The sequence below is a fragment of the Chiroxiphia lanceolata genome, chromosome 4 (genome assembly GCF_009829145.1).
Source record: "Chiroxiphia lanceolata isolate bChiLan1 chromosome 4, bChiLan1.pri, whole genome shotgun sequence".
Taxonomy (NCBI): Eukaryota; Metazoa; Chordata; class Aves; order Passeriformes; family Pipridae; genus Chiroxiphia; species Chiroxiphia lanceolata.
This window is the reverse complement of record NC_045640.1, coordinates 71722162-71748917: the sequence shown is the minus strand read 5'-3', so window position 1 is coordinate 71748917 and position 26756 is coordinate 71722162. Positions and strand designations below refer to the sequence as shown.

The following is a 26756-nucleotide window of genomic DNA, read 5'->3' as shown; positions in this document are numbered from 1 at the left end:
GTCACTTGCATATGTATCTGCCAAAAAGAAAAGTAGCAGCCAACTCACTCTTCTGGGAAATGAAGGGAAAATCAAGTGCAATTTATTATTGTGTTCTGGAACTGCAGATATTGACCTGTTCTCTTGTATTGGGTGCACTGGTTCAGCAGTGAGCTGATTTAATAGCAAGGATTATCAGCACTCAATCTAACTTATGGGAGGTTTTTACATATCCATAATTTTAATAAACATACATTGCCCTCTGAAGTAGTAATGTAAATGCATTATTTAATGAATGATAGGTGTAAAACTAACCTGAGTGGTTTTACATTATGCCCTCACAAATACACACCGTCTGTAAAGATGAGATACATATGGATGAACTGCTATTCCAGTGGCCAAATTTAAAAAGCTGTATAGTTACAGACCAGGGGGTGTGTTGCTTTTGGGAGCTCAAGTCAGTCATTTGCACTTTTATATACTCTTATGTTGTTGTTCTGTTGGATCAAAGTTCACTTTGGCAACATAACTTCTTATCATGGAATCGGTAACAGAACACAGAAACCAAGAACCTCCAAGAGAAAACAGGAATTTTTAAAGTTGCATAGGTTTATAAACATCATAAATACAAGTATTTTATGTATTTATTCAAGAACTGATGTATTTGTGTAGAACCACAGTGTCTAGTCAAGTGGGCAATGAAGCTCAGTAACTGTGTTTCTTCCTAGGCAATCTTTTCCCAATTCCAGCACAGCCGAGAGAAAGCCCTCCCTTCGGATAACATGAGACACGCCCTCGCAGAAAGTTTCAAGGATGAACAGCGTTTCCAGCTTGGATTCATGGATGATGCAGCAGAATGCTTTGTGAGTATCCCTGTGGTAGTTAAGTAGAATTCTGTTAGTTCAGCTGATGCCAAGCTGGCCTGTTGTTTCGGTAGCTCCAGGCTCACAGGGAGGATTCGAATAACATAATGCTCCTGACCTTCTTTATGCCAGTTTAGGGCAGTGAGGATGATGAACTCTGAGTCACTCTTGGAAATTTTTGGGTGGAGAGAAGCACTATCTTCTGAGGAGAAGCAGCACCTATGGATTTGAATGTATAGTCTGTTCCTCATCAGCTGTTGAAATATATTCCATTACAACTCGCCAGCTCATTACTGAATTCTTCTGCAGAAGAGATTTCCATTTTGTTATCCATGAGGGAAGGGATCCTTGAAGTAACCACTTGCTGTGGTTACTTTCTGTCTGCTTTTATTAAGTGTCTCATTGAAAAACATGAGCCATTAATGTGGCCATTAAAGATGACTCCAGATGGCACAGAACTCTGGTAAAGAAACCTTTCGAAGAGCTCCTGTGTTAGTCAATGAAAATGTTTACCGTAAAACACCTCCAGTATTAACTCTCAGACATAAATCTGAGGGGCAGAAAACATGACTGCTGCTTCAGTTACTTTCAGCTTTGGATATCTTTTGGAAGTATCCACAAATTAATTCCTCCTACCTGCATTTTCACCTGAAAGCAATTGTTTGAGATCTTGCAGTCAGGTTAATGGATTGCAGTCATGAAGAAGAGCCTATCATTAATGTTTCATCTATTCAAAATGCCTTTGAACCCTGAACCAATCAGCTGTCTGATCTAACTGACTAGACTCGCTTCTTCCCATTACCTCTGGTATTTTAGGCAGAAGATATAAAAATGGCTGTGCAGATTCAGGGGCCAAACTCATGGCAATCATAGTACTTTTTGGTGCCAAGGGGAGTAGTTGGGAGTATTAAATTGTAACGTGCCTCACGTATTCTGACTTCATCAGTTCAGTTTGTATGTACCTCCATGTTTCTTTTTAGGAAAATATCCTTGAGAGGATTCACTTTCACTTAGTGCCAAACAGTGAAACGGATATGTGCACTTCCAAATCCTGCATTTCTCATCAGAAGTTTGCTATGACGCTGTATGAGCAGGTCAGACCTTCATCTGATTGCTTTAACAAAGAACTTGTTTTCTCTGTGCTGAGTAAATAAAACCCGAAGTATTTTTGGTGTTGCAGTGTGTCTGTCGCAGTTGTGGAGCATCGTCGGATCCGCTGCCTTTCACGGAATTCGTGCGTTATATTTCCACCACAGCCCTCTGGTAAGAGCTTTTCTTTTGTTACTCACTTTTCTATACACACCCTTCTAATACTGTGCCAAGCGTGCCAGAGAAATGCTGTAAGTGTTAATGTATTTCTTTGTTACCTTTTTGAGATACTGTCCAGAAATAACATTTGGATTTCAAAAGGAAGATGTAGGAGAGAGCTTGACAAAAAAAGCTTGTACTGCTACTGTTTGACCACTGTATACTTTCTTTCTAGTCCTACAATGTAGTCAATTGAGATTTGGCTGAAATCTGTCAACTCTGAAGAAGTGAGATCCACAGTTATGTCATTTATTTTTTACAGTAATGAAGTAGAAAAAATGATGGAGAGGCACGAACGTCTCAAGCCAGAAATGTTTGCAGAATTGCTGCAGGCGGCAAATACTGCTGATGACTACAGAAAGTGTCCTGTAAGTAAACAAAGATGTTACATTACTTTAAGATACAAGGGAGAACTCTTCAGGATATTAAATTGGGCTAAAGTATTCCCCTAAAAGCAGGGTTACCTCTAGATGCTTCAGCACAGAGCAGCTTAGGGTGAAAAAAGCCCTTAAACTTATATTTTATTGCTCCAGTTATTGAGATTTTGGTTTTAAGGTGGTGATTGGTAGAAGTTAAGCTGTAGTCTTGATAAGAAGGATTTTTTGATGAAGAATGTTACTCTTAAACACCACAACTAAATTTGAGAATTAGAAGAAGAAGCAGAATTGTTTTGTTGCGCTAATTCTTGTGTAATAACTCACCTTTGGACTTCCATTTTTTTAAACATCTCTGTTTTTCCCCCATCACATATTTTTTTTTTCCCTTTTTCTAGAGTAACTGTGGTCAGAAAATAAAAATTCGTCGTGTTCTTATGAATTGTCCTGAGATTGTGACAATCGGCTTAGTCTGGGATTCAGAACACTCTGATCTGACAGAAGAGGTTATGAGGAATCTGGCTACACAGCTTTATCTTCCTGGGGTACCTGACCTAAAACTTACTATTTGCTTACTCTAGAATTTAATTTTGCATGGATTTTATGGTTACGTAAATATATCCAACATAGAAATACTCGTATGTATTTTTAAAAAGCACAATTTAACTTCCAAGTTTATGTCTGCTTTTCCCATTCTTTATAATGTGCTGCTTGATGTAGTTTCCATGAGAAGGAAAAGTCCTGTCAGAAGTGTTGGTTTTTGTGCCCAAGTACAAAGATTAATGTAGGTGTGTTCCTAGTTGAAAATCAAGGAAAATAATTTTCAGTTGGAAATTTGTGGAATTATTCCAGAGCATTCATATTTTACTCTTTAAAGTAGAGCTATGAAGTACAAAAATCAGTATTTATACTCAGGAAAAATAGTATAATGCTACAGGACAGTCAATACCAGTTGCCTTGGTGAAATGCCAGCAGTAGGTCAGGAAATTAAAGCTAAATGTTTTATACACGTTTTAAAATAGATAATCATTTTTACAGCTGTTTTATAGGGTTACAGATGAAAATGCCAAAAATAGTGAGCTTTTTCTTGTGGGAATGATTTGCTACACGAGCCGACATTACTGTGCCTTTGCCTTTCACACCAAGAGCTGCAAATGGGTGCTGTTTGATGATGCTAATGTAAAAGAGGTAAATACTGGGTTTACTCCTACCAAATTTAGTGATCTTTTCTTTTCTAGAGTGCATTCTCCTGACACCAAACTTGAAGAAAGTCGAGGCCATGTTTTTATTTTAATAAACCTTTAATTTTGTAAATCAGTTTTCACCAATCAATTTTGGAGCTGGCTTCGCTACTTTATAGCCGTGCCCTACAAATGCTGAATGTTTCAGGATGTTCATGCACCTGTGCACTGTTGAATTTGTACTTCTTTTAAAGAAAAAGAAGATACTGGCAGTTGTATTCATAGGAATGATGTTCTGATTGTTATCCCATGTAATATTATTCTTTCTACTGCAGTTTCTGTACACCAATGTGCTAAAATGTTGAATCTTCATGTACCTTTGGAATCAGGCATTTGGTACTGGCTGCTTGAGAAATTACTTTCTGTATTTGGCTTCAGGGCTGTTGGTAAAGTTTTGAGTTTATTTTGTTGGGTTTTTTTCTTAGATTGGAACAAAATGGAAAGACGTGGTCTCCAGGTGCATTCGGTGTCACTTCCAGCCATTGCTGCTATTTTATGCCAACCCAGATGGCACAGCTGTATCTCCAGAGGATGCACCAAAGCAGATTATTCACTGGTCTCAGTGTAAAACAGCAGGAGGAAATGGGGAAGACTTGGGTAATTAGATATATTTTATTTTTTTTTTAATAACAGTATGAGCTATATTTCTGAAATGGGGTTTATGAAGGAGGAGGTAATGGATTGGCTGCTTTGTTCTTATCAATCATTATCTAAAGAGTCTCAAAAGAAAAGAGATTAGTGTATATAATCAATGTTAGAACTGTTTGGTTAACAAGAGAATGAAAATTGAGACTAATGGGTAATGGGGAAAAAAAGATGTTCTGTTGTAGATTGGTCAGAACTGCTTTGCACAACTTCAGTAATTTGAGAAGAAAATCGTAGTGTATTTGTAGATGTGGGTGTTCTTATGTGTGTATTGAAACATTTAAAATACCTTTTCAAAGTGCTATAAAAAGATACTTTAAAGCTTCATGCACATATAGAAATAGATTTGGAGCATGTGTGTCTATGTGTATATATATACACACACACATATATGTATGTACAGAGAGCACAGTTCAGAACTTTGGGAAAAATCAAAAGGAGCTTCAGGAAACTTCTTTTATCTGAGATTTGTATACAGTAAGCCTCACTGGAAGAATCCAGCCCTTTTGGTTCTGCTGTCTGGGGTTTTTTAAATTATTTTATTTTAGTCTTAAACATATCTTACAAGTAAATTAAATAAAAGCCAAATTGAATTTGACATGTTCCTCTTCACATAATGCATAGTGATAGGGCATAGACTGCTTCAGGGAGGAAAGAATTGAGGACCCTCTTCCACTACAGGCTACCACTATAAATATAGCTGTATATCAAATATTACAGAACCTTATTGCCTAGTACAGGGAAATGTAGTGTAGGTTTCAGTGAGGTTTTTCTTCTGGTTTGTTTTGTTTTTTAATCTGCAATTAAAAAGCTTTCTTTTTTTTTTTAATTTAAATATTGAAAATTTTAACTTGGGAAGCTTTTTCTGTCTAAAGACAAATGTATTGTTTGACAGGATTTGAAAAGCATTCTGCTGCTAAATCAGAGCACGTGAAAGAGAACGGAATTGGAGACCCCTCTAATCAAAGGAGTAATAAAAAGCTTCAGCCAGATAATTCAGCCTTCAGCAGAAGCCACGTTCAAGCAAGTGGTGGTAGAGGTCCAGGTATGTATTCCCCATTCCCACCCAAAAAACCCCCAGATATATCTTACTATGAAATATTTCAGATTATGGCATTTCAGGTGTGTGATAATCTCGGGAGTAGAAGTGTTTCTAAAGGAAGAATTCCATCACTGACTGACTGAGTTGTTGTTCAGACATTCGTTCAGTGTTTAAGTAATATGTGAATATCTGCCAAGGAATGTTAACTTTTCCAGAGAACTGCAAATGCAGAATATTTTTTTATTACCCTCATTATTCCTTCACTAAAGTGGCTCTTGAGGCCTTGATCCATTTCTCAATCATCATAAAGCTTTCCAGTCATGTTGTTGGTCGAAAGGCACATTAGTGACTTGAGGCTGAGGTGAGGCTCTGTGGATCACTGGCTACCTGAGGAACACTCTTCCCCCACAGTATTGTGATATGCAGCATTATTTGTAGTCCTGTATGTTAATGGACTTTATGTTTGGGAAGAAATCCAATTTTCTCAATCTATGTTATGTAATCCGTCAGTCTTTTTAAGTAGTACTAATATAAAAAATTAGGTTATGGTCCCTAAATGGTCCATATTTGTGTGTTTTGATGGTGAATGACTTTTGAGTAATGGTCTTTGACAAGAAGTGTTTTTTGCAGCTAAGCTGGGTTACAGCGATCAAAAGGACAGGCTGAAGGACTTATCCAGAGAGTGTGCTCAGAAAGCTGCTGACATGAAAAACTTCACATCCTTACGAAAAGATGTGGACAGAGGACCAAGGAAAGAGTCTGGGAGACAAAGAGGTACATTTTAAAAATGTGACCAGAGAATCCACGGGTTAAATAGCTTTCTCCTTTTAACAGAAATTCAATATTCTGAAATACTGGATACTGTAAGAAACATTAGTAGTGTAACAATATCAGTTAAATGACCACTTCCACCCTGGAGGTGTTCCAGGCCAGGCTGGACAGGGCTTGGAGCAACCTGGTCTAGTGGAATGTGTCTCTGCCCATGGCAGGGAGGGTTGGAATGAGGTGGTCTTTAGGGCCTCTTCCAACCCAATCCATTCTCTGAAACGTGAATGAGAACCGTAATGGAGCTTTTTTTCCTTTTGTTCTCACAAGATTTGATTGGGGAAGACCGTTCCAGTGTTAAGTCAGGGTCCCCTCCTGTTGGAAATGGCCTCAGGCACTGCGTGGATCAGCGGATATACAGCAGCCAGGGGAGAGGCCCCTACAGGCACGACAACGCACCTCACCCAGCAAAGCTTCCTGCACACGTGCTTGGATCAAATAAAACAGAACCTTTTGCTGCTGGGGAGAAACCAGTGACAAGGACACGGCCTGACGGTGTCACTGGCTACGATACGGACACCAGTCAGGACTCCAGGGACAAAGGAAGTGTCAGCAGCAGGAGCAGAAGTAAAGGCTGGAAACCAATGCGGGAGACACTGAACGTAGACAGCATTTTCAGTGAGACTGAGAAAAAACAGCACAGCCCAAAGCACAAGGCAAACCTGAGCAGTAAATCTAAGCACGAAAAGGAGCGCAGCTTTAACCACTGGCCAAAAGAGAACCAAGTGCAGAAGGGTTTAATGACTATATATGAGGATGAAACGAAACAGGATACGGGAAGTCGAAGTTCACTGGATTCGGAGGGAAAAGGGAACGCTGAAAAAAGCAAAGGATTTACAGACAGAAAAGTCCATGGTGATAACTGGCAAATTCAGAGGACAGAATCTGGGTATGAAAGCAGTGATCATATCAGCAATGGATCTGCAAATCCAGACTCACCTGTTATTGAGGGAATCAATCCGGCAGATGCCAAGAACGTGAAAGAAAGTGCTTCCTGCAGGTAATGCTCACGCTCTTAGTGCTTGCATAGATGCTATTCATAGAAAACCAAGCTGTTCTAATATTTATGTATTGTTTAGAAAACAAAAACCCCAAGAAAACATGCTTTGGAACTTGCTCGGGGTCAGGCATGTGGAAGGCTGGAGTGTGTCTAGAAGTAAGGGTGTGGGCAATTAAGTGTCCCATTTGCCTTCACACTGAGGCTGCAGCACTGGTTCCCTGTGGAAGGCACTGAGCCAGACACTGCTGAGCCTTGCTGAAGGACAGGGCGTGTTCATTCCTAGTAATTGCTACACTTCTTTACTCAGGAGACTTTTAGACTGTGGGCAACTTTCCATCTGTAGTAGAACACAGTGTCCATATAAACCATACCTGTAACATTTGTACAGACAGGCCCTGACAAGGAGATGGGATTGGCAGGAGGTGACTCTTGTGTGCTGTTACTACTCACTGTGCAGAAATTCAGTGTTCTAGAACACCTCAGATATATACTGATCACCTGGTAATTGATTGACCTGTTTGAAATTACTAAAACTGGCCCAAAATGTGGTTAGCAGCCATATTTTATTAGACTTACTTAGAAGGGATGTATGTTAGTAATTAAGTATCCTGTTCAGGGATGTTGTGTAATCTCTGTCTGTGAAGATACTCCTAACCCAGCAGGATGTGATCCTGGGTATGGAGTTGACCCTGCTTGAGCAAGGGGGTTTGGACTAGATAATCTGAAAAGGTCCATTCCAGCTTCAATTTATGTGGTGCTCTGAAATAGAATCCTCCCACGTGCAGTTTTCTGTATTGTGTATCTTAAACTGTTTGTGGAAGGATCCTACTAGAACCCATCCATTCTTCTTTCAAATCTTGCCTATATCCTTAAAATGAAAGAGCACAGATAGAATCACAGAATACCCTGAGTCAGAAGGGATCCACAAGGATCACTGAAGTCCAGCTCCTGCCTGTGCAAAAGGACAACCCCAAGAATCACACCATGCGCCCGAGAGTGTTGTCCAAATGCTTCTTGAAGAGTTGAGAGGCCAAGCCTAGTCACAAATGATTGCTAGATCTCTGCAAATGTTTGGACATATATTTTCATGAAAAGTTATGTTATGGGAAAAAACAATAGCAAATAGCAGGAAATAAGAAGGCTTTGACTTCCTTCCAGTACCTGAAGGGAGCCTACAAGAAAGATGGAGAGGGACGTTTTACAAGAACCTGGAGTGAAAGGACCAGGGGGAATGGCTTCAAACTGAAAGAGAGTAGGTTTAGATTAGATATTAGGAAGAAATTGTTTACTGTGAGGGTGGTGAGGCACCGGAACAGGTTGTCCAGAAAACCTTTGGATCCCCCATCCCTGGAAGTGTCGAAAGTCAGGTTGGATGGTGCTCTGAGCAACCTGGTCTAGTGGAAGGGGGGTTGGAACTGGATGATCTTTAAGGTCCCTTCCAACCCAGGCCATTCTGTGATTCTCTAAGTGGAGATGCAAAAGTTTAGAACTTATTTCATAAAGTATTGTGACAAGTTATCGAAAAAACCTTTTTAGTTAAAACATACAAAATGCAGCTTCCATAGTGAAGCGTCTTTGAATATTTTGAAACCACAAGAAAGCAAAATCAGTCATTTTTGTCTGTCCGTATTAAAAGATTCAGGTCATCCTAAATTCTTGTGGATCAGCACAGGCTGTCACATGTGGGAGCAGTGCTAAAAGCAGTGTTCAAATCACATATGTGCTTCTTTTACAGCGAACAGAACTTGTCAACCAAAAAAGCTGAGCATGTGTTACATCCGGTGCCCCAGCAGAACAGAAACTTCCATGGTAAGAACTCCTAGAAAGGTTAAGCTGTCAAAAAGTATTTGAGATGTACCAGAATTTGAAAACCTATTAATATCACACAAGAGATGGACAGATTTCTGAATAGCCTTTTGTATTTTTTATCATTTTGCTGCATAAATTAGTCTTCATCTGTCGCAAAATCAAAAGATGTATGTACCATTTATCATTGCTTTTTTTTTAACAAGCCATAACCAAATATTTCAAAGTTAGGCAATTTGTGTATCAGGTTGGCTGTATTTCAGTGTATTAGAAGAAAATTGGCATGGAATTTGTGGCTGTTTTGACCATGATGGAAGAGGTTTTCTTATATACTTATTTTCAGTCGAGATCTCTCTTACTGACTCATCATAGCCTGTGTACTCTGTCTTCTTGAAAATGGCAGAGGAAATATGTTTTGTGGGTGTTTTTCCTGCACAGTGAATTAGAAATTTTCTTAAAGCTTTTCAGTGAGTTATACTGATGGATGAAGATGAAAAGTGTCCATATCCTTTCTTTGCTGTTGTTGTTGGTTTTGTTTTGTTGGTTTTTTTTGTTTTGGCAAGTGGGCATGTTTCTCCTCCCCCTACCCCCCCCCCCAAAAAAAAACCAACTCAAACACAAAAAACATTGTAATTTTGTTCACTCCCTGTGTTTTCCCCAAAAAGCATTTCCATGAACTTTCTTGGTGGATACTCAGGAAGATTTTTTTTTTCCTTAAAGGTCTGGGTGGACTGTGGTACCATTTGTTTTCCTTCAAGATATGAAGCAATATCAGGAAGAAACACTTGTAATAAGGAAGTCTACTTCCTTTTACATACTAATATGTCTGCTAGGGTTTTATAAAGTTGATAAATGCCTTGGCATATAAATATTATAGGTCAGCTTGAGGCCAGCCAAAATCATTATCTGCTGTTGCTGAAACAATGGAAGGGTGCTTGTACAAAGAGGGGCAATAAATATTAGGCCACTTCCTCAGGAAACATTTGATTTTTATAGATATCATACTTCTTTCCAAATAATGTATAGTATAGTATAGTTTCTCCCAAGACTTAAAGTAGGGAGTGGGGGTGCTGCCAGACCACTTCTACCTTTTCTGTCCTTATTCTAACCTATTTTTTGGTTGTAGACAGAGAACTAATTTGGTGTTTTATTTTGACGAGCAAAAAAAAAGCCCCAAACCCAGAAGTGAGTTGTATGGAATGCAAAGATCTGGTTTTGCACGACATTCACTCTGCTTTAGTTCTGCACTACACCATTCTTATCAAACACACTTGGATAGGAAAAAAAAGAAAAAAAAACACCAGTGAAAAACACATAAAGAACTCTGGTATGAAAAAACAATGGTTGAGCTTGTAATGAGTGTTCTCTGGAGAGAGTACTTAAGTATACTGAAAACTTTCAACATTTTACAAGCATTGTACATTTTCTTTAAAAAAATGTAGTGATTTCAGGTGATCCTTAGAGTTCTCATTAAAAAACTGATGATAGGATCCCATCTAATCAGTTATTTTAATTCAGTAACTAACTTTTGAATAGTTTCATAACAAAAATGTACGTATTTAAATCAGTTGTGAAGATCTCATGTGTGCAAGCTTTGGAAAATAATACTTTCAGTGGAACTGATTAATGGACAGAAAAGATAATCTGAAGAATTTGATCATTTCACATGTATATGGGGTTCAAGATTTATTTAGTCTCAGTTTTAAAAGTGTGTCAGGACACCTTTAGCAAGGACAAGAGTAGTCATTTACATGTTTCAGTTGTAATACCTATGTTTTATCTCTGGGTGTTTATGAACAAGACGTGGATTGGTAGGTAAGAACCAAAGAGGCTCCTAGAAAATAGGACACTTTTAAAAAAAAAATGCTCAGTCCTTTCTGAGAGAGGAATGGAATGTAAGAAATCTTCATTAGGCTCTCATGGCAACTCCAACAAATATGTCTGAGTGGGTTTTCTGTGTGGAAAACTTCTTATGGAAATAATGTTGGACTTGTGATTCTGCCCACTGTTTGTGTAACTGTGCTTTTCCAGCTCCTTGTTTTTAACTGGAGCTGAATAAGAAAGGCTACTGTTCAGCAGTTGAGGAATTCTGTCCCTGACTTACAAAAATAAACTTATTGTTAGAGCATTATAAAGATAGAAACACTGGATCACGCAGTGGTGGGGAGATCAAATGGCTGCTGCTTACACTGGCAGTGAGCAGTTGATAACTAGTGCTGAAGCAAAGGTCCCCCAAGGCCAATCCCTAATTTGTGGGGCCGGATTTTGGCAGGACAACACAAATATTGAGTAAGCAGATATTCATATTAAGCATAATTCATATTAACGACTTAGTGTTTATGAAGCTTGAACTTGATGAACTGAGGAGGAGAGGTTTTTTTTTTTTGGTTATGAGGAACATGTGTCATGAGCAGTGTGAGGGCAAAATTTCCAACCTCACATTCTTCCAATTGAAGAATGATGACCATTATAATTGTAATGGTTTTCCTGTTAATTATTAAGCTCAACAGCATGAGACAACTCCAACTGAAATCTAGAATCCTCCTGAAGCTCTGGTGAGTGTGTGTAAAGAAGAATCCAAATTGCCTTTGCTTCCAAAAGTACAGTTCCTTGAATATAAGGATTTCTCTTTTTTTTTTCCTGAAAATTGGTCACCATTTTTAAAAAATAATATTTTATTTTGGACAAGTTATAATGTGTTTACCTTCTTGACTGGGATTATGTTCTTGTTCGACATGTCCAAAGCTTCCAGTAAGTTTGCCCATAATTTCAATTTAATTCAGAAAATGTCTGGGTTAAGAGAGAGGAATTTGCCACAATATGTGTTATGAAAAATAGTACAATTTGATTTTTTATTGATAAAGTTACTTTAAAAAAAAGGTAGAGGGTTTTTTTGTAAAAAAGTTTCCAGGAAATGTGCAGCTAAAACACATTAGAAGGAAATTGAATTTAATGTGGAGTTGAGTGTTTTTTGGAGATTTCTGTATTTATGCTCATGTGGGGTTTTTTTTCCCCACAGAAAGCAGATTTTTGCACATGTTCTGCATTTGTAAATGGAGATACCAGAGGAGAAGTTCTGTCCTAACAGTGGGCTATAGAACGGATATTAATGTCTTGGAAATCTCGATGGACTACTCAGATGTGAAAACAGGTGTTCGTAAATCTTAAAAGCAGGCAGTTTGTACCTCCTAAAACAGTTTCCTCTCATTTATTGCTCAGCTCCTCGAGACCCATTGATAAGGATGCCGGGCTCCGGCTGAGCGCCGCGCTTGTGCCTCCCCATATTTAGGTTCGCAGAGGACGCGGAGCCAAAATTCCCGATGGGGAGCCGGCGTCCGGTTTTACCCGTGCATGGCTGTCCTGTCGGCAGAAGGGAAAAATAACAGGTCTATTTTTAAGCCCGGCTGGAATTCCGCGGGCACGGAGCGCGCGGGGCGGCCGGAGGTGCCGGGGGAGCCGCCTGGGCTGTGCTGCCGCCCCCGGGCCGGCCCTCGGTACTGCCGCGTCCCCAAACAAAACCATTTTCTCCATGTCAGGACGTGAAGGAAAGCCACAGGGGGTCTTTGTCTCTTGTGCTGTTTGCTGATTTAGCCTCTGCTACCTGTGTTCTTGCTCAAAGATGGTGCCTTTAGTCTTTCATCACTTAAAGACGGGGCAGATATTGACCATCAAATAGAGCATCACCCAAAGTTTTTAGTTTAATTCTGCTCTGTTGTTGGGCTTTTGACTTGTGTGTTCATGAGTCAAAAGTTCCATGACTTCTAATACTTTAACTTGGGGAAGTAACAAGTGAAACAGGTGTGTAGTTATGAGTCTAGTCTATACATAGACAAAATAAGCCATTGTAATAATAATAATAATAATAATAATAATAATAATAATGCCATTCCTTTGAATGGCTTCAGAGCAGGTGACTGATTATAATGGGCTAATGACTGCATTAGGAAGACTTAGAGTATCTATCTCTAAACAGACTGTTGCTTGTCACTTACCAAGAGAGTATTTTATTCTGCATGGTGTTGACACAAATACTTCAATGCTTCCTTTATTTACTGTTCACTAGGAGCTGCCTTGTTCAGAAATTGTGTATTTTGGGGGAATGTTTTTTTGCCTGTGAGTAAAACCCTGGCCCAGGCACTCAGTGGTGTGTGTTTGAGGCACGAGTGATAGTGCTCTTGGTCTGCTCAGCATCTCTGTGAGCTGTACAGTCTTGCTCTAAGGCTTTAATCATTTCAAAGAATGTATTTCTTTAAACTCACACACACACAAAAACCCCTAAAATGTCCCCAATCCCTAGTCATTCAATTTAATGATTATTACATGATATGAAATTTCAGACTTCATAAATAGTTTTTATTTTGTAATTTAAATGACTTTGGATGTTTGAATAAGCAGGCATGCTTTAATAAAAAGCTGCTTTTGAAACTGTGCTTTTATTAAGATTAAATATTAGGGTGATGCTGAAAGTGTGTCTATAGGACTTCAAAATTGTGATAATTACCTATTTTCTGGTAACAAAAAACCCAGAAAATTTCCTCCAGATTATTTAGCATTAAGGTAAGATCTGGCCACCTGTGACAGGTTGTCTTCAAAATGGCTATTTTGATTAATCTCAAACTTTGAAAGGCATTAATTGTCCTGTTGTGTTGCGTGTTGTTTGTTTTTGTAACCTCTGAGCAATTACAAAGAAGAAATTGGACTGTATATGTGCTTATTTTGAAACACCTTTTTTTTTCTACCCCCAGATTTGAGGAAAGACCAGTTCAATTCTGAAGTAACCTACAGACCTCATGTTGGTTTCCCAACAGAATTACATTTGCAGGTGCCCAGTCCTCCAGTAAAGAGGTAATTAATACTGGCATCATTTACTCTATAATAGTTTAAGAAATATTGAATTCTGTTATGTTACAATAACCAATATTAAGCACTGAAAAGCTAAGGTCTTCAATATTTTTGACAATCAAGAATCTAAACACAAGTTTAGCAGGCAAAAGTAACATCCAATATTTGGATGTATCAGAGTCACAAGGATGCTAAGAAGAGAGCAGAGGTCATGTTTGACATAGTCCTGAATGCTGAAGGAATTTATCTTACCTTGCATCTCTTGCAGAGATTTTTTGGGGGGGGCACTTTACATTTCAAATGAAAGAAACCTTGGAGTAATTTAATACAACTTTTAATCAATGGCTGTAAGTTAAACAGATTCCAGCTCTCTCGTCAGTTTGAGTATTTAGGCAGTTTTACTGTCTTTGAAAAAATCCTTGGGCTATTTGAACCCCTTCATATGTTTTTAGGGATACTTACATCTTGTGTGTTTTTGTATTTTAGAGCTGAAATGCCCGAGACCAACAAGAAATTTTTCCCCTCATCAGCTCTACAGCCAGTTGTCAAAGACATTGTGAAGCTGGAAAGCAGGAACAAGGCAAACGGACAGAATCCTTCAGAGTGGCTTCACCCGGACAGGTTTGAGAAGGTGAACGTGGCAGTGTTCTGTCCTGATGGCATATCCCACCCCTACCCCGAGAATGCCTGTGGCAGGAAGCTGCTCCACAGTGACTTTGTGCCCCCCGCCCAGCCGCAGTCTCATCACACAAGAACGCTTGGTCCCAAGGTGGGCTTGGCGCCCTGTGTGCCACAGTCCCTGCCGGAGAGGGCCGTGGTGCTTCCCGCCCCTCCCGCTGAGCACGCCGGGCACCCGCTGCGGAGGGGGGATGCCCTTTGGGTGCCTGAAGGGGTGTACCAGAACGTCCCTCCCCCTCTGCCACCCAAGAAATACGCTCTGAACACTTTGCCGGGATCAGAGGGTAACTCGGCAGCGGACGTAAAACCCCCGGAAGCGTTGCAAAGTAATCCACTGAGGCCAACGGGTGCACCTCCAAAACCTGCACCAGAACCAAGTGTACTCCCACCAGAACAAAGGCTGAAAGAGCCCTTTCCGGGGAGCGAACTGTTTGTCCACAAACCGGATTCTCCACCTCGCTTGTCAGTCAATGACTTCTGGACCGTGTCTGAGAACTTGTTAAAGAAAGGATCCCGTCACACGGGGCCGAGTCCTGGCTACGTGGACGGGAACGACAGCGTGTCCCTAACGACCTACTTCTCAGTCGACAGCTGCATGACTGACACCTACAGGATGAAGTACCACCAGAGGCCCAAGCTGTATTTTACGGAGAGCGGGAGCTTTCCCAAGGAGAAGCATCCTCCGGCAGCTGGGGTAGAACTGAACGCTACATACCACGCCACCCTGGAACCCAGGCATCCCGCGCCCGAGCCGAGGTACAAGGCAAATGCAGAAGGCATCCACTGCAGCCGATAGATCCATAAAAAACCCCACACCCGGATCTGACTTTTGCATTTCATGTAGTCTGTGAACGGGCACAAACCTTGAATGTGTGTGTGTGTGATAACCAGGTACCCAGCTGACCGTACTTTGCCTGGGAGTCAGGACTGTTCAAATGAATATGCAAATTGGAGGCGAACGGAGGAGAAGAGGTGCTAAACTTGTGGTTCTTTGATTTGTTACTCTAGTTGCCTTAATGCTTACCTCTGTTACTCAGCTTGTCTTCTACAGTTTGTACTAAACATGGTCCCTTGGGGTGTGCACATCTTACAGCAGTGGACGTTACTAAATCTGTAAGAAGATTTCATTAGTTGCAGTTTAAGAAGTGCTCCTTCAGACTGTGGTCACTACCTACTTAGACTAACAAAAGGGATAAACGTACTACCACATAAAATGCAGTAAATACTCTACATAATAGAGTATTATTTGTCCTGAGAGGTGGCAGGAGATGACACGGATTTTTCAACTGACTTCTCTGAGAGTCTGTGCTTACACAAACCTTCAAGTGTCTTTAATACAAGTTTACCCAGAGGATTTATTTTTTATTTGAAAAGCCTTAATAATAATAATCCTTTAAAAACCATCCTGGTTTGCAAATGCTAAATGAGACTTTCAAAGGGAATTGAAGTAAACTGCAGTAATACTGTCCTATTAATACACCTGCTCTATGTTAGTGTACGTTTTTAAACACATTTATCAGATTTTGTTCACCCTATAAGCTATATACTTTAACTTATTAAATTTAACTACATCAGTTACAAACTGGTATAAGAGAATAGGATGCTAATTTTAAATACAGAGTTATCATGCAACTATGAAAGATTAGTTTTCTAAGGTTTTAGATAGAGTTACTGCTTCTGTTCAGTTCTGATTTATCCTCCAAGTGCGTGCAAAGTTATTGCTGCTATTTATTAAGCTTCCCTTTTTTTCCAACTTGACATTTTGAGCATTGGTTCGTGGGGATCGCACATTTGATTTTTTTTTTTAATTAATTTTTTTTTTTACTGCTGTGTTTCCCCCTTTGGAACCGCCCTACACATGGGTATGGTCTGCATTAGCAGACCAGGCTGAACGCGCAGCCGTTCAGACTGTGGTGGCTGAGGGGCAGGGAAATTAGAGGTTCCTCCTTCCCTGCTCTGTCACTGCCTGCAGTTTTGGCAGCTCTGGCATTTACCTTGTCTTTTGTTAACCTGACTCAGTAACAAAGAGGAGGATTTATTTGGCTTTTATTTGGTTAGTTAAATCAGTGCACAGAACTATCTAGCGTGCGCTGAGGCAGCGGCAGCAAAGCCTGACACAATCCAAAAAGGCTAAATCTTTCCATTACTCACATCAGAGTGTTAACTTGGGGTGCTGCTGATTACACCTAAATCATCAGTGCCTTTTAGTTATGAAAATTATGCAACAAGGTTAAAGATGCATAATAAACACTCTTGCTTATACTTGCACTGTTAGTCAGAAAGGCTTTTTTTTTTATGTTTATAACTTTATGTACATGAATTTTAGTGCTCCAACCAAACGTTGGCAATTGTTTAGCACAATTATCTAAGGTAAACACTTAAACATTACTTTTGGTTATTCTGTGGCAAGGTCAGTTTTTTTTCTTTTAAATTACATGCAACTTACAGTAGAACTGGAACATTATATATATGCAACAAACCAGGTATCTCAGATTAACCTTATTTCTACCTTCTTGATCAAAGTTAGTTGTAGCACTTGGAAAAAAAAAAATGAATTCAAGGATTTATAGTGAAAATACTATGCATGTTTAGGTATGGCTGCTGGTAAACAGCAACTTAAAAAATGATCCTTTTGTAAGAAAATCAGCTGAATGCAGAAGAACACTAAAAATGTAAGAACTTGGGTGATTCCTGTTGTAATATTTTTGAGAGAGACTTCAGAACCTGTAAATTAAATTTTTCTAGTTCATCTAGCCATGTTACATAATATAAATAGCCAGTTAAGTACAGCTGTCTTCTAATACTTGTGCAAAAAAAAAAACAACCCCAAGATTTATGGAATTTGTAAATAATGTACAATTTGTAAAATGTTTTGCAAAAAAAAAAAAATAATAATCTTGTATTTGAAATGACAGTATTTTTATGTATGAATAGCACAGCAACAACTGTGAATGATGTTAGAACACTTATTTTTAAACATGCATAGCAACGTTGCTACTTCTGTCCCAGGAGCAATATGAATGCCTAGTACTGATACCAATGAACTCGGCTCCCAGGAAGCACAACTGGTAAACTCATTTCTGAAGTAGCTGCAGTGATTTAGATGTTCTTCAGTCTCCTTGCTTGGCTTGAAACAATCTCACCAGACAACTCTCTCTGTGCCCCATGTTTACCAGGTATTTAATTATCCTCCCTAGACAGCTAATCGAGGCACCTTTGTTTTTATATTTGACTCTGCACTCCCTGTATGTATGTATGTAATATTTGCTAACTAATATGTGATAACTCGTTTTAACTTACCTAGGGTGCCTATTTATTTTTTTATAAATGTCCCCTCCCGGCTATAGATTTGTATAAGAGCCTAGACAATTTTTGTAACAGTAAAGATATTAACAAGTCTTGTAATTAATATATATTTTTCAGTCTTTAGAATTATTTTCTTGCGAAGTTCTGCTTGTTCAAAATATCAAGATAAAAATTTAAAATCTTTGGCGTCTGTTCTTTTTTTTTACTCCACATTTAAAAAAAACAGTTGGCTTTCCAGAACTACATTTTTGAAGTTAGTGCTGCTCTTGATGGTTGAAAGTTTTTACAGAGATGGTGGTTCAGTTACCTTTTTTGAACAGTAAAATTTGAAGTATTTGTTTATTAAAGCTGTTATATAGGTTAAACTTTTTTATCCTCATGAAATGCATAAAGCAATTTTAATACCATAATCCCTCATATCTGGCGACAAGTGACTAATTTAGTTACACCAGCTCTCTTTCCACCTTTATTAGAGATAAGCAGAATTTTCCTGGATATATGTATTCCCGAACTCCAGGTGCTGTGAAAGACCTTGAGCCCAGTGCAGCACAAGCCTGCACTTTGTTAGCTCTTAAGTTTTCTGAGAAAAGTAAAACCTTGGATGCCAGATCTGCCTGAAGGAGAAAACTAAATCACCAGAAGATACCTTGAAATTTCACTTTCTAAAGGCGATAAAGCTGAATATCCCCTGTCTTCCTTAACAAAAGAGAAATGGAGCAACACTGCAGTGCTTAATAAGTTGTTCCCTTGAGATAATAAAATATAATAATAATGAAAAAAGAGTAGGGTTCCAGTTTTTAGAGAATTTCACTAATTTTTTTACTTGTGAGAATGGAATCACAACTCAATGCTCTTCTGCACCCTGAGTCGAGATCTCTGAAAGCCCTGACTGATTTCATAGGTAGCAGCAGCCAAAATCATAAGTGTCAGCAGGGAAGGGCATCTCCATTCTTACAGCATAGGTCTGACACATCAAACAAGCCCCTCTCACTGGCAGATTTGTCTTTAACAATGAAAGAAAAATAAAGGGAAAGAGCATTTGCCCACTTTTGCATCCCAGATCCCAGTGTAGTGGCCCATTTTCACTTAATGTGTTAGGAAACACCAAAACACTTTACACTTCAAAGTCTCTGCAATCTAGTTATTATATTTATTCCTGAAAGAAAACCCAAACCAACTATGAACTGTGCTTCTCAGAATTAAAAACTAGCATTCTCAAGGGAAAAATACTAAAGAAAACTGAGCCCCCTTCATCCATAGTTGGAAGACTGTCTTCTCCGAAATGTGCCTGGATACAAAGCTTACTATAAATATATATATATATAAATACTGACCCTGAGGAGGCTCAGTAACTGCTGAAGGTAGAGAAGAAAGAAAGGTGTAATAAAAACCCAAACAGCATCAAACAATTAACTTTTTGGAACTAAAACAGCTGGTTAAGCTTCACCTGTTGTGGGAACAGGTCTGAGTTACAACTTGAGTCTAGGCAAGAGCAGGGTTTTATTCTCGGCCACTCTGCACAGTGTCCTTCCAGTGGGTTTTATTCAAGCAGTGCTTTCTTCCCTTTCTGCTGCACAAACCTTCAGGCACTGATTACACAAGCACAGTCCATCCATCTTACACACCCTTTAAGGCACAGTTTAGAGCACAGAAACAGGACACGGGTAAAAACCTGTAGCGGTAATATTGTGACACAGACAGAGATATATTACTATAAATATCTGCCTCTTGCATCCAGCTGCAAGTGGAGCCGTGTTCCCAGCTGCTTATCCCGCACGAATGGTCCTCCTCCTCCACTGTTCGTGTTTACGAGGTGCATCCCGTGACGACACAGCGACTCTGCGGGAAACAGAAAAGGCCCGGTTATTTTTGCAGTGCTTTTGTGCGTTTGGTCTGAATTCATTTGCCACTTCCTGAGAAGCGTTTGTGCTTCCCAGGCCTTCTGTGGGACTTTCCGGGGCAGGAACGCCGCGGCTGCTCCCAGGGGCCTTCCCTCCGCAGGCACAGCACCTCAGAGCTCCCTCCTCTCCCTTCCTGTTGTCCCCCGGCCACCCCCGGGGGCCCTCCCTCACCTGGGCCCGCGCCCTCAGGGCAGCAAGTAGATGACCACGAAGAGAGCCAGGTCGAAGAGGACGAAGAGCCACAGGTCCAGCCAGTAGGACTGTCCCGACAGTGACAGCGATCGTGAGAGCGGCTGGCCGCCATCCCCCTGCTCCAGCCTCCCATTCCGCTCCTGCCGCCGCTCCTGCGGCCGCCGCGCCACCGCCTCCATCTCCTCAGGGCTCTCCCGGCGGCACCACCGCGCAGGCGCCACCGGGCTCTTCCGGGTTCCGGGCCAATGAGAGCGGAGCGCACGTACCGCGGCCACGCCTCGCGGGCCCAGCGCGGCGGCACCGCCCTTCCCGCGTCACGTGCAGACCCCTCCCGCATCAGGGGCGGCACCGCCCGTCCCGCCTCACGTACCGCCCATCCCACCTCAAACACTGCCCGTCCCGCCTCAAACACTGCCCGTCCCGCCTCACGTCCCGCCCGTCCCGCCTCAAACACCGCCCTTCCATCTCAGGCACCACCCTTCCCGCCTCACGTACCGCCCGTCCCGCCTCAAACACCGCCCTTCCCGCCTGACCTACTGCCCCTCCCGCCTCAAACACCGCCCTTCCCACCTGACCTACTGCCCCTCCCGCCTCAGGTACGGCCTCAGGTACCGCCCCGCCCTTCATCTGCTCAGAGTCCTCCCCGCCCCTACCGCCTCAGGCACCACCCCTCCCGCTTCAGGGACGGCCCCACTCTTCCCGCCTCAGGCACACCCCTTCTCGCCTCTCCCGCCGCAGGGATCGCACTTCCCGCCGCAGGCACGGCTCTTCCCGCCTCAGGCACACCCCTTTCCGCCTCTCCCGCCTCAGGGACCGGCCTTCCCGCCTCAAGCACTGCCCTTCCCGCCTCTCCCGCCTCAGGCACGGCTCTTCCCTCCTCAGGCAGTGCCCTGTCCCTCCCGTCCCACACACCATCCCTCCCTTCATCTTCTGAGGTACCGCTCTTCTCGCCTCAGGGGTCGCCTCTCCCTCCTCAGGCACCGCCTCAGGGGAGCCCGCCCGGTGAGACGCGGGTGTGGGGAAGAGCAGGTTGCCAGTCCTGTCAAACCGTGTTGGTCTTGTCCTGTCAGATGTACTCGGACTTGTGTGGGAGTAAACACCCACAAGTTAATCCCGATACGGTTTATTGGTGAGCAGATGATGCCCTGAAAGAAACCAAGAGATCGTGTGGGAAATCCTATTGTGAAGAAGTCTGGGAAAACTGAAGTTGTTTTAAGATACGCTCCTCTCCTTGAAGGTTAGTTGCTGTTTGTACACGAAACAAACATGGAAAAATTCATGTAGACGGTGTATTCTGTGTCCTTTGTTTGTGCAACACACAGCTGCAGAAGAAATTAAATGGAGCAGCACAACCTGATGCCACACTCACAGTCAGGATGTGCCACCCTCAGTCCAGCCAGTTCACTCTATATTGAAAGCAGGGCAATTATTCTCATCATGTCCAGAAGAGTGACCAGAAACCTAGGAATACGCTAAACAAAAACTTCCTCTTTGTAGCTATTAACCCTTTTTAGCCTCATATCAAGAGACAAGGCAATGCTTGCTGAAGAATGCAGAGCAGGTGTATCTGAACAGAGCTCACTTCTAAACATGCACTTCGGGATAGTTATTTTCCTTAATAAGTTCTGTCGATAGAAATAAGGATTAATGTGTTTCTATATGGCAAATATTGGTTAAGCATATGTGTGTTAGGTGAAGTATATTAGAGATTTTGGGACGAAACAATGACAATACTTCCCGTTTAAGCCTTATACCCCTCTGTGTTATCTGGCTAGAGCAAAAGGAGCTGTGGTTTGTGGGTTTACTGCCTGTATCAGGAGAGCATTTTGGCAGAAGAGGGAGCTGTGAGACGCTGAAGACATCATATTTTACTCCACGTTTATACTTACATAGAACAGTCTTGGAGCCTTGGGTGTTGTAAGGTTTATTTTAGGTTTTGCCATCCTTATTACACAACATCCAATACACAGAGAAACTGTTTCTCAGTATAAATACTAAGGAAAGTTAGTAAGGAAACTAACTTGCCATTTGATAACCTGTGCAAAGATACTTAAGTTTTGCTTATGCAAAATAGTTTCTGCAGCGCTTTATCTTATGGCACTCAGGTAAAGACATTTTAGCATATGGTAATTGGATTTTTTTTTTTTTAATTCAAGGGAAAACAGTAACATAAGGAACTAGCCTGCGTTTTTCCCAGGGCTAGGTAATTGCAGCTTAGGAGGTGCTGTGAGGGGCTGAAAGGGAAAAAGCCTAGCAGAGGATGTGTAGAAAATGGTCTTTCATTGCTCCTTCTTTCTGGTGCTGTTCTGGGTGAAGCACTCAGCCCCTTTTGAAGATTCTCTTGGATTCAACTCCTTCATATATATAGGTCTGTTAAGAAATGAAGAAGAAAAATCAGTGGCTGGTATTGCAGAGTTCCCTTTCACAGATGCTGTTGAGAAGGGGTCAGTAATGAAGGAATGAATGGTGAGGGGTGGCTGTGCAGGCTCTGGGGAGAGGAACATAAGGAAAGCAGCCTGTTGTCAGCAGGCATAAATTCTCTGTGCAAATGTTTGAACCACCACAGGGCAGCTTTTGGGGGCTTCAGGAAAAATCCAAAGGACACTTGGAAAAAGACCTTTAGCCACAACACATCTATACAGTGTATATTTTCTGTCTGTCTCCTGTATAGAGCTTGTATGCAGGCTTCAGAATGCATGGATAAGATACAGTTCACACGTGGAGGAAAACGTAAAAATCACAGGTTGTGAGTTTTATTTTAAACTGTTACATTTTAGTAGGTGACTGGAGGATTTTAACTAAAGATAAATGAAGTTTTTTGGCTTTGATGAAATATTCCTACTTTCAGAACAGCTTTTAAATTTTTTTCACTTCATTCTATCGTAAAGTTGTGCAAGTAACTGCTTAACTCACCTGAACAAGTTCATCACCTACAATTTCTCTGTATGCTTTGAGTACTTTTCCATTGTCTTTTCTGGTAAATGTGCCCACAAGTTTATTTCCTTCCAGGTTCCAATTTCCCTATAATGAGGAAAAAAACCCAAATATTTTGCAACAGTTCTGACACTGATTTGATTTAAAGGCTGCAGAATGCTTTCAAAGATAAAATTAAAACAGTGTAATAATGCTTTTATAGAAAGGCTGTAAAAATGAAATTTTAATAAAACCATTAGTTCATTTAATTACATAATAGTCAAGCTAGATATTTTTTAGTGGCCAGTACACCTTATTTTAATTAATTGTATCAACAAAGGTAGTTTCCTATAAATACCCACTCTGTACTCTAGGTGGTGGACTTGAGTATTGGAATAAGTAAAATTACAATCACCTGGATTTCTTCCTATGAAAATTGCCACTTGCTCCACGTTTTTGGGCTCTCTATGGAACCCTGAGTTCCACAGGTGAACCATTACGAGTTAAGACTACCTTGTGCTTTTGTATATAAACTGCAAGCATTCCTGAACAATCACTCTTGCAAAGTGAAATTTAAATTTAACACTAGGAAGGCAACTAATTTATCTTGAGACTGTACCTCATGAAGATATTATCATATAAAAACCATAAAGTTGTACAGGAAGACTCTTACGCTCATTTCAGTCCCATCAGCCAGGCTGTAGTCAAAATTGGCTCCCAGGGTGAATTCCAGCTCTATGGTACGGAAGTTACTGGCTTCTTTGACTGTAAATTTGTCCCCATCTTGCTGGATAGTGATCTTCAGATTGTCATGGGCGCCCAGCTTTCTCTTCATCATGTTAACACCTGGCAAAATCAATCAACATCCATCAGAAAAGAAACACCCAAACCCCTTGAGGATCATAGTTATCTCTTTTTAGTGACTTTCACGTGGTCCAAGAGAGTTTATTCCAGCATTCTGACTGAATTTTTTATTCCTCTTCTCTTTTTATTGAGGCCCTATTCACCAGTACACATATACTACAAACCACTGTCTAACTTGGGTGGTTATGTTTATATCCATATAAAGCACAGTCTGTGCAAACTTTAAGTATCAGGATGTTAGAATTACTTGAGTTGTGTTTCTATAAAATTGAAGAATGATGGTTTCCTCCCTGGGTGATTTTTCAACTAGTTTAATGTTATCAAAATAATATTCCTGCTATAGAATTCTCCTAATAGTTTATAATGCAAATTCTCTGAGCCTTTTCCTCAAATGCAGGCTTAGGGATTCTTTTTTTCTGCTGAAATAAAGCTGGAATTAGTCGAAGTGCTCAAGATTAATATAACGTAATCAGAACGTTTCTCAGCACCTTTTATCCTCCCCCCTCCATGAAATATTTTGAAAGTCAATGCAGTACACTGTGCAAGGGCAGAGCAAACAGTGAAGGGACAGGCTGTCCCAAAGGTGGTTCAGAGGCAGCTCGAGTTTGTGTTCAGCTGGAGTGGCATCTTTCCTGCAGAAGGCATTGGAAAAGTGAGACTCACCCAGCGCCTCCATGAACTTCTCATAGTTTTCATTTCTGTCTATTTTCCAAGTGCCGTTGAAGGCCATGGCTGTGTCTGTAGCAGCTGCTCTGAGGTGAGGTGTCTTTGCCAAGGGAATTTATGTGCTGCCTTATCTGGAGAGCAATTTACAGGATGATGTGGCTGACTAAAGCTCAACTGATGCACTGATCTTTGCAAGGAGAACTTCAGTTTAATCAAATTTCCAGTCCTGACAACACTGCTTGCTGAATCTCTCTCTTATTGCCCCCAGCTCATGACAGTATCTTTATTGCTCATCTTAATAAAAAATTGCTAATCCATTCATTCTATCCACCATGCATAGTAAAAATCAGGTATCTAGTGAAAGCAGTAATTAAAATAAGAGCATTTCTTGACATTTTCTATCTCTGTTGTATCTTCATGCTTTTGTGAGAGCCTTTATGCAACTGGAGAAAATATTATTTACCCAACAAACCAAACAGAAATGTCTACTTTGTCCATTATAATTTGGTAGATGTCTGTTCTGCTCAACATAATAAGCAAAGGGCAGGTGATTTACCGAATGTCTGCAGTTGTTTCAAAAAACAATCCTCTTGTTTCCTATCTAATGCTGAGCTATGAAAATTGGGATGATATTCTGTATTCACGTGCTCACTCTTTAACATGCAGTTTAAATTCTGAGCAGCTCCTACAAATTTTCTTCACTACAACACATCAGTGTGTATCTGACACATTCCTACAACAGAAAAAGAGGTGCAGCTGAGTGAATTTACTTGATGTGGTTGGTTTCTCTAATTCCATAATTCTGCCTGTTCAAGGAGAATGCAGAACATGAGTCTTTCCTGACTCATGTTCTTCGCCCGCTCCCCTTCCCCTCTAATTGGTGCTACTTCAAACTGAGCAAAACTATTGACCCAGCTTTTACCTTTGCCCAGTTAAGGGTTATAGTTGTTCTGTTCCCAGGGAGGCCATCAGCTTTGTTATGTGTCACCTTCAAAATGTAAATGTAAATCCCAATTGGTCAACGTGCATTTAACAACAACAATTAGGTCTCAGTATGTGGGTTTTACATTTACTTTCTTTCCACGATTTCATGCAGTTTTCTGTCACCTGAATAACTCTGTGTCTCAAACAGTGTCATAGCCCATGCCCAGAGCTGAGCTAATCACAGATGTCCATCTTACCCTTCAGCCAGCTCAGGAGATGGGCAAACCCAGTTTCTACTTAGAGCTAAATTCTCTTTTGGTTGCATTGGCTCGTATCTTGACCTTTGCAGTTATCACTGCCGATCTGTGTTATCTGTTGAGTATCTATACATAAACAAAAACACCTGGTGTCTAGTTATAGTTCATCCAATTTATTGTTACATAACAAAATTGGTAACTCTCTTTAATCTTTGCAGAGAGGTTCTTTCTGATGGTGGTGTGCTGCAGCTTCTACTGTATCCAGTAGAAAGCTGAGGCCTCAAATAATGTGAATTACTCACATTATTTGAGGCATCTGTATCTGTAGAATCTAACAACTAGGAAATGACCTTTTATTTTGAGCATTTCAAGAAAGCTTTTTTTAGGTGTGTTCTGCATTCTCCCCAAGAACCTGCTCTTTCATTTAATTTAAGAAATTCTGAGGTATCTGAAGTTAGTGTTTATATGTTTAAACAAGGTTAATGCTACCAATTAATTTCCACATTTGATTCCAGTCTGTCTGCTTAACCTCTGAAAAGGTAACTCAGTTACATTCTGCAGTTAAGTATAATTTCTACACCAAACTTACTCCAGCAGCTTTTCTGAACCTTAAAAAGGAGGGAGGTGGTTGTGGAGCAAGTCTTCAACTATCAGGAAGATTCTCAGATGTGCTTTTCCAATCAGTTATCTGACAGTTTGTTGTGTCCCCCCTTGTGATTCTTTAGTGTCTCTCAGGAGTCAGGCCAACTCCAAACCTTTTCACCGTGGGAGCAGCGAGTAGCTGGGTCCTGAATTTCCCATCAAAGCTTGTTGTTCCATTCCTGTCCCAGTTTCCCCTTCCTTGACAGTTCTTTTCACTGGGCATGAGTCCCTCGGGTCCTGTTCAGATCAGCCCCACAGGTCTGTCAGTTAAGTAAGAACCACAGGTGGTCGATATTTATGAGTTTGATGGTTGGTGTAGTGCTGACAGCATAAAGAACTGTTTTTCTCTGAGGTCTGGTGGAATGTCACTGCTACAACAAGGGACTGTCTTTAATCTCTCACAATTTACATGAGTTACTTGGGACTGTTAATGCACTAAAATATGCAAAATCTGACTTCATTTTTTTACATCTACTGGAATCATATGA

The 26756-nt window shown here is 40.7% G+C and overlaps 2 protein-coding genes and 1 long non-coding RNA gene across 8 annotated transcripts in view; 2 read left to right on the top strand and 1 right to left on the bottom strand.

The window, feature by feature from the left end:
• The window catches only part of USP53 (ubiquitin specific peptidase 53), a 28819-nt gene extending 10727 nt beyond the window's left edge, over positions 1-18092 (top strand). For all 4 annotated transcript variants that reach the window (XM_032686445.1, XM_032686447.1, XM_032686446.1 and 1 more), the window contains exons 4-16: positions 708-842; positions 1823-1936; positions 2023-2105; positions 2413-2518; positions 2923-3069; positions 3563-3712; positions 4191-4362; positions 5306-5455; positions 6083-6226; positions 6548-7277; positions 9013-9086; positions 13829-13928; positions 14412-18092. In XM_032686445.1, coding sequence (XP_032542336.1) covers positions 708-842; positions 1823-1936; positions 2023-2105; positions 2413-2518; positions 2923-3069; positions 3563-3712; positions 4191-4362; positions 5306-5455; positions 6083-6226; positions 6548-7277; positions 9013-9086; positions 13829-13928; positions 14412-15399 — 3093 coding nt within the window. In that variant the 3' untranslated portion in view covers positions 15400-18092. The remainder of the gene's footprint in view (positions 1-707; positions 843-1822; positions 1937-2022; positions 2106-2412; positions 2519-2922; positions 3070-3562; positions 3713-4190; positions 4363-5305; positions 5456-6082; positions 6227-6547; positions 7278-9012; positions 9087-13828; positions 13929-14411) is intronic.
• A 2637-nt stretch (positions 18093-20729) lies between these two features.
• LOC116786128 overlaps positions 20730-26756 on the top strand; it is a 113045-nt gene continuing 107018 nt past the window's right edge. For both annotated transcript variants that reach the window (XR_004356832.1, XR_004356833.1), the window contains exon 1: positions 20730-21239. This is a non-coding gene — a long non-coding RNA (uncharacterized LOC116786128). The remainder of the gene's footprint in view (positions 21240-26756) is intronic.
• On the bottom strand, positions 21911-25233 carry FABP2 (fatty acid binding protein 2). 2 transcript variants are annotated; one of them, XM_032686458.1, is made up of 5 exons: positions 25216-25233; positions 24443-24576; positions 23589-23761; positions 22916-23023; positions 21911-22372 (listed from the first exon to the last, which is right to left on the bottom strand). In XM_032686458.1, the coding sequence occupies exons 2-5, from the start codon at positions 24507-24509 to the stop codon at positions 22322-22324; spliced, it is 399 nt and encodes a 132-aa protein (XP_032542349.1). In that variant the 5' UTR covers positions 24510-24576; positions 25216-25233; the 3' UTR covers positions 21911-22321. The 2 variants fall into 2 exon arrangements, with proteins under 2 accessions (XP_032542349.1, XP_032542348.1); XM_032686457.1 differs by lacking the exon at positions 25216-25233 and having other exon boundaries at positions 24443-24850.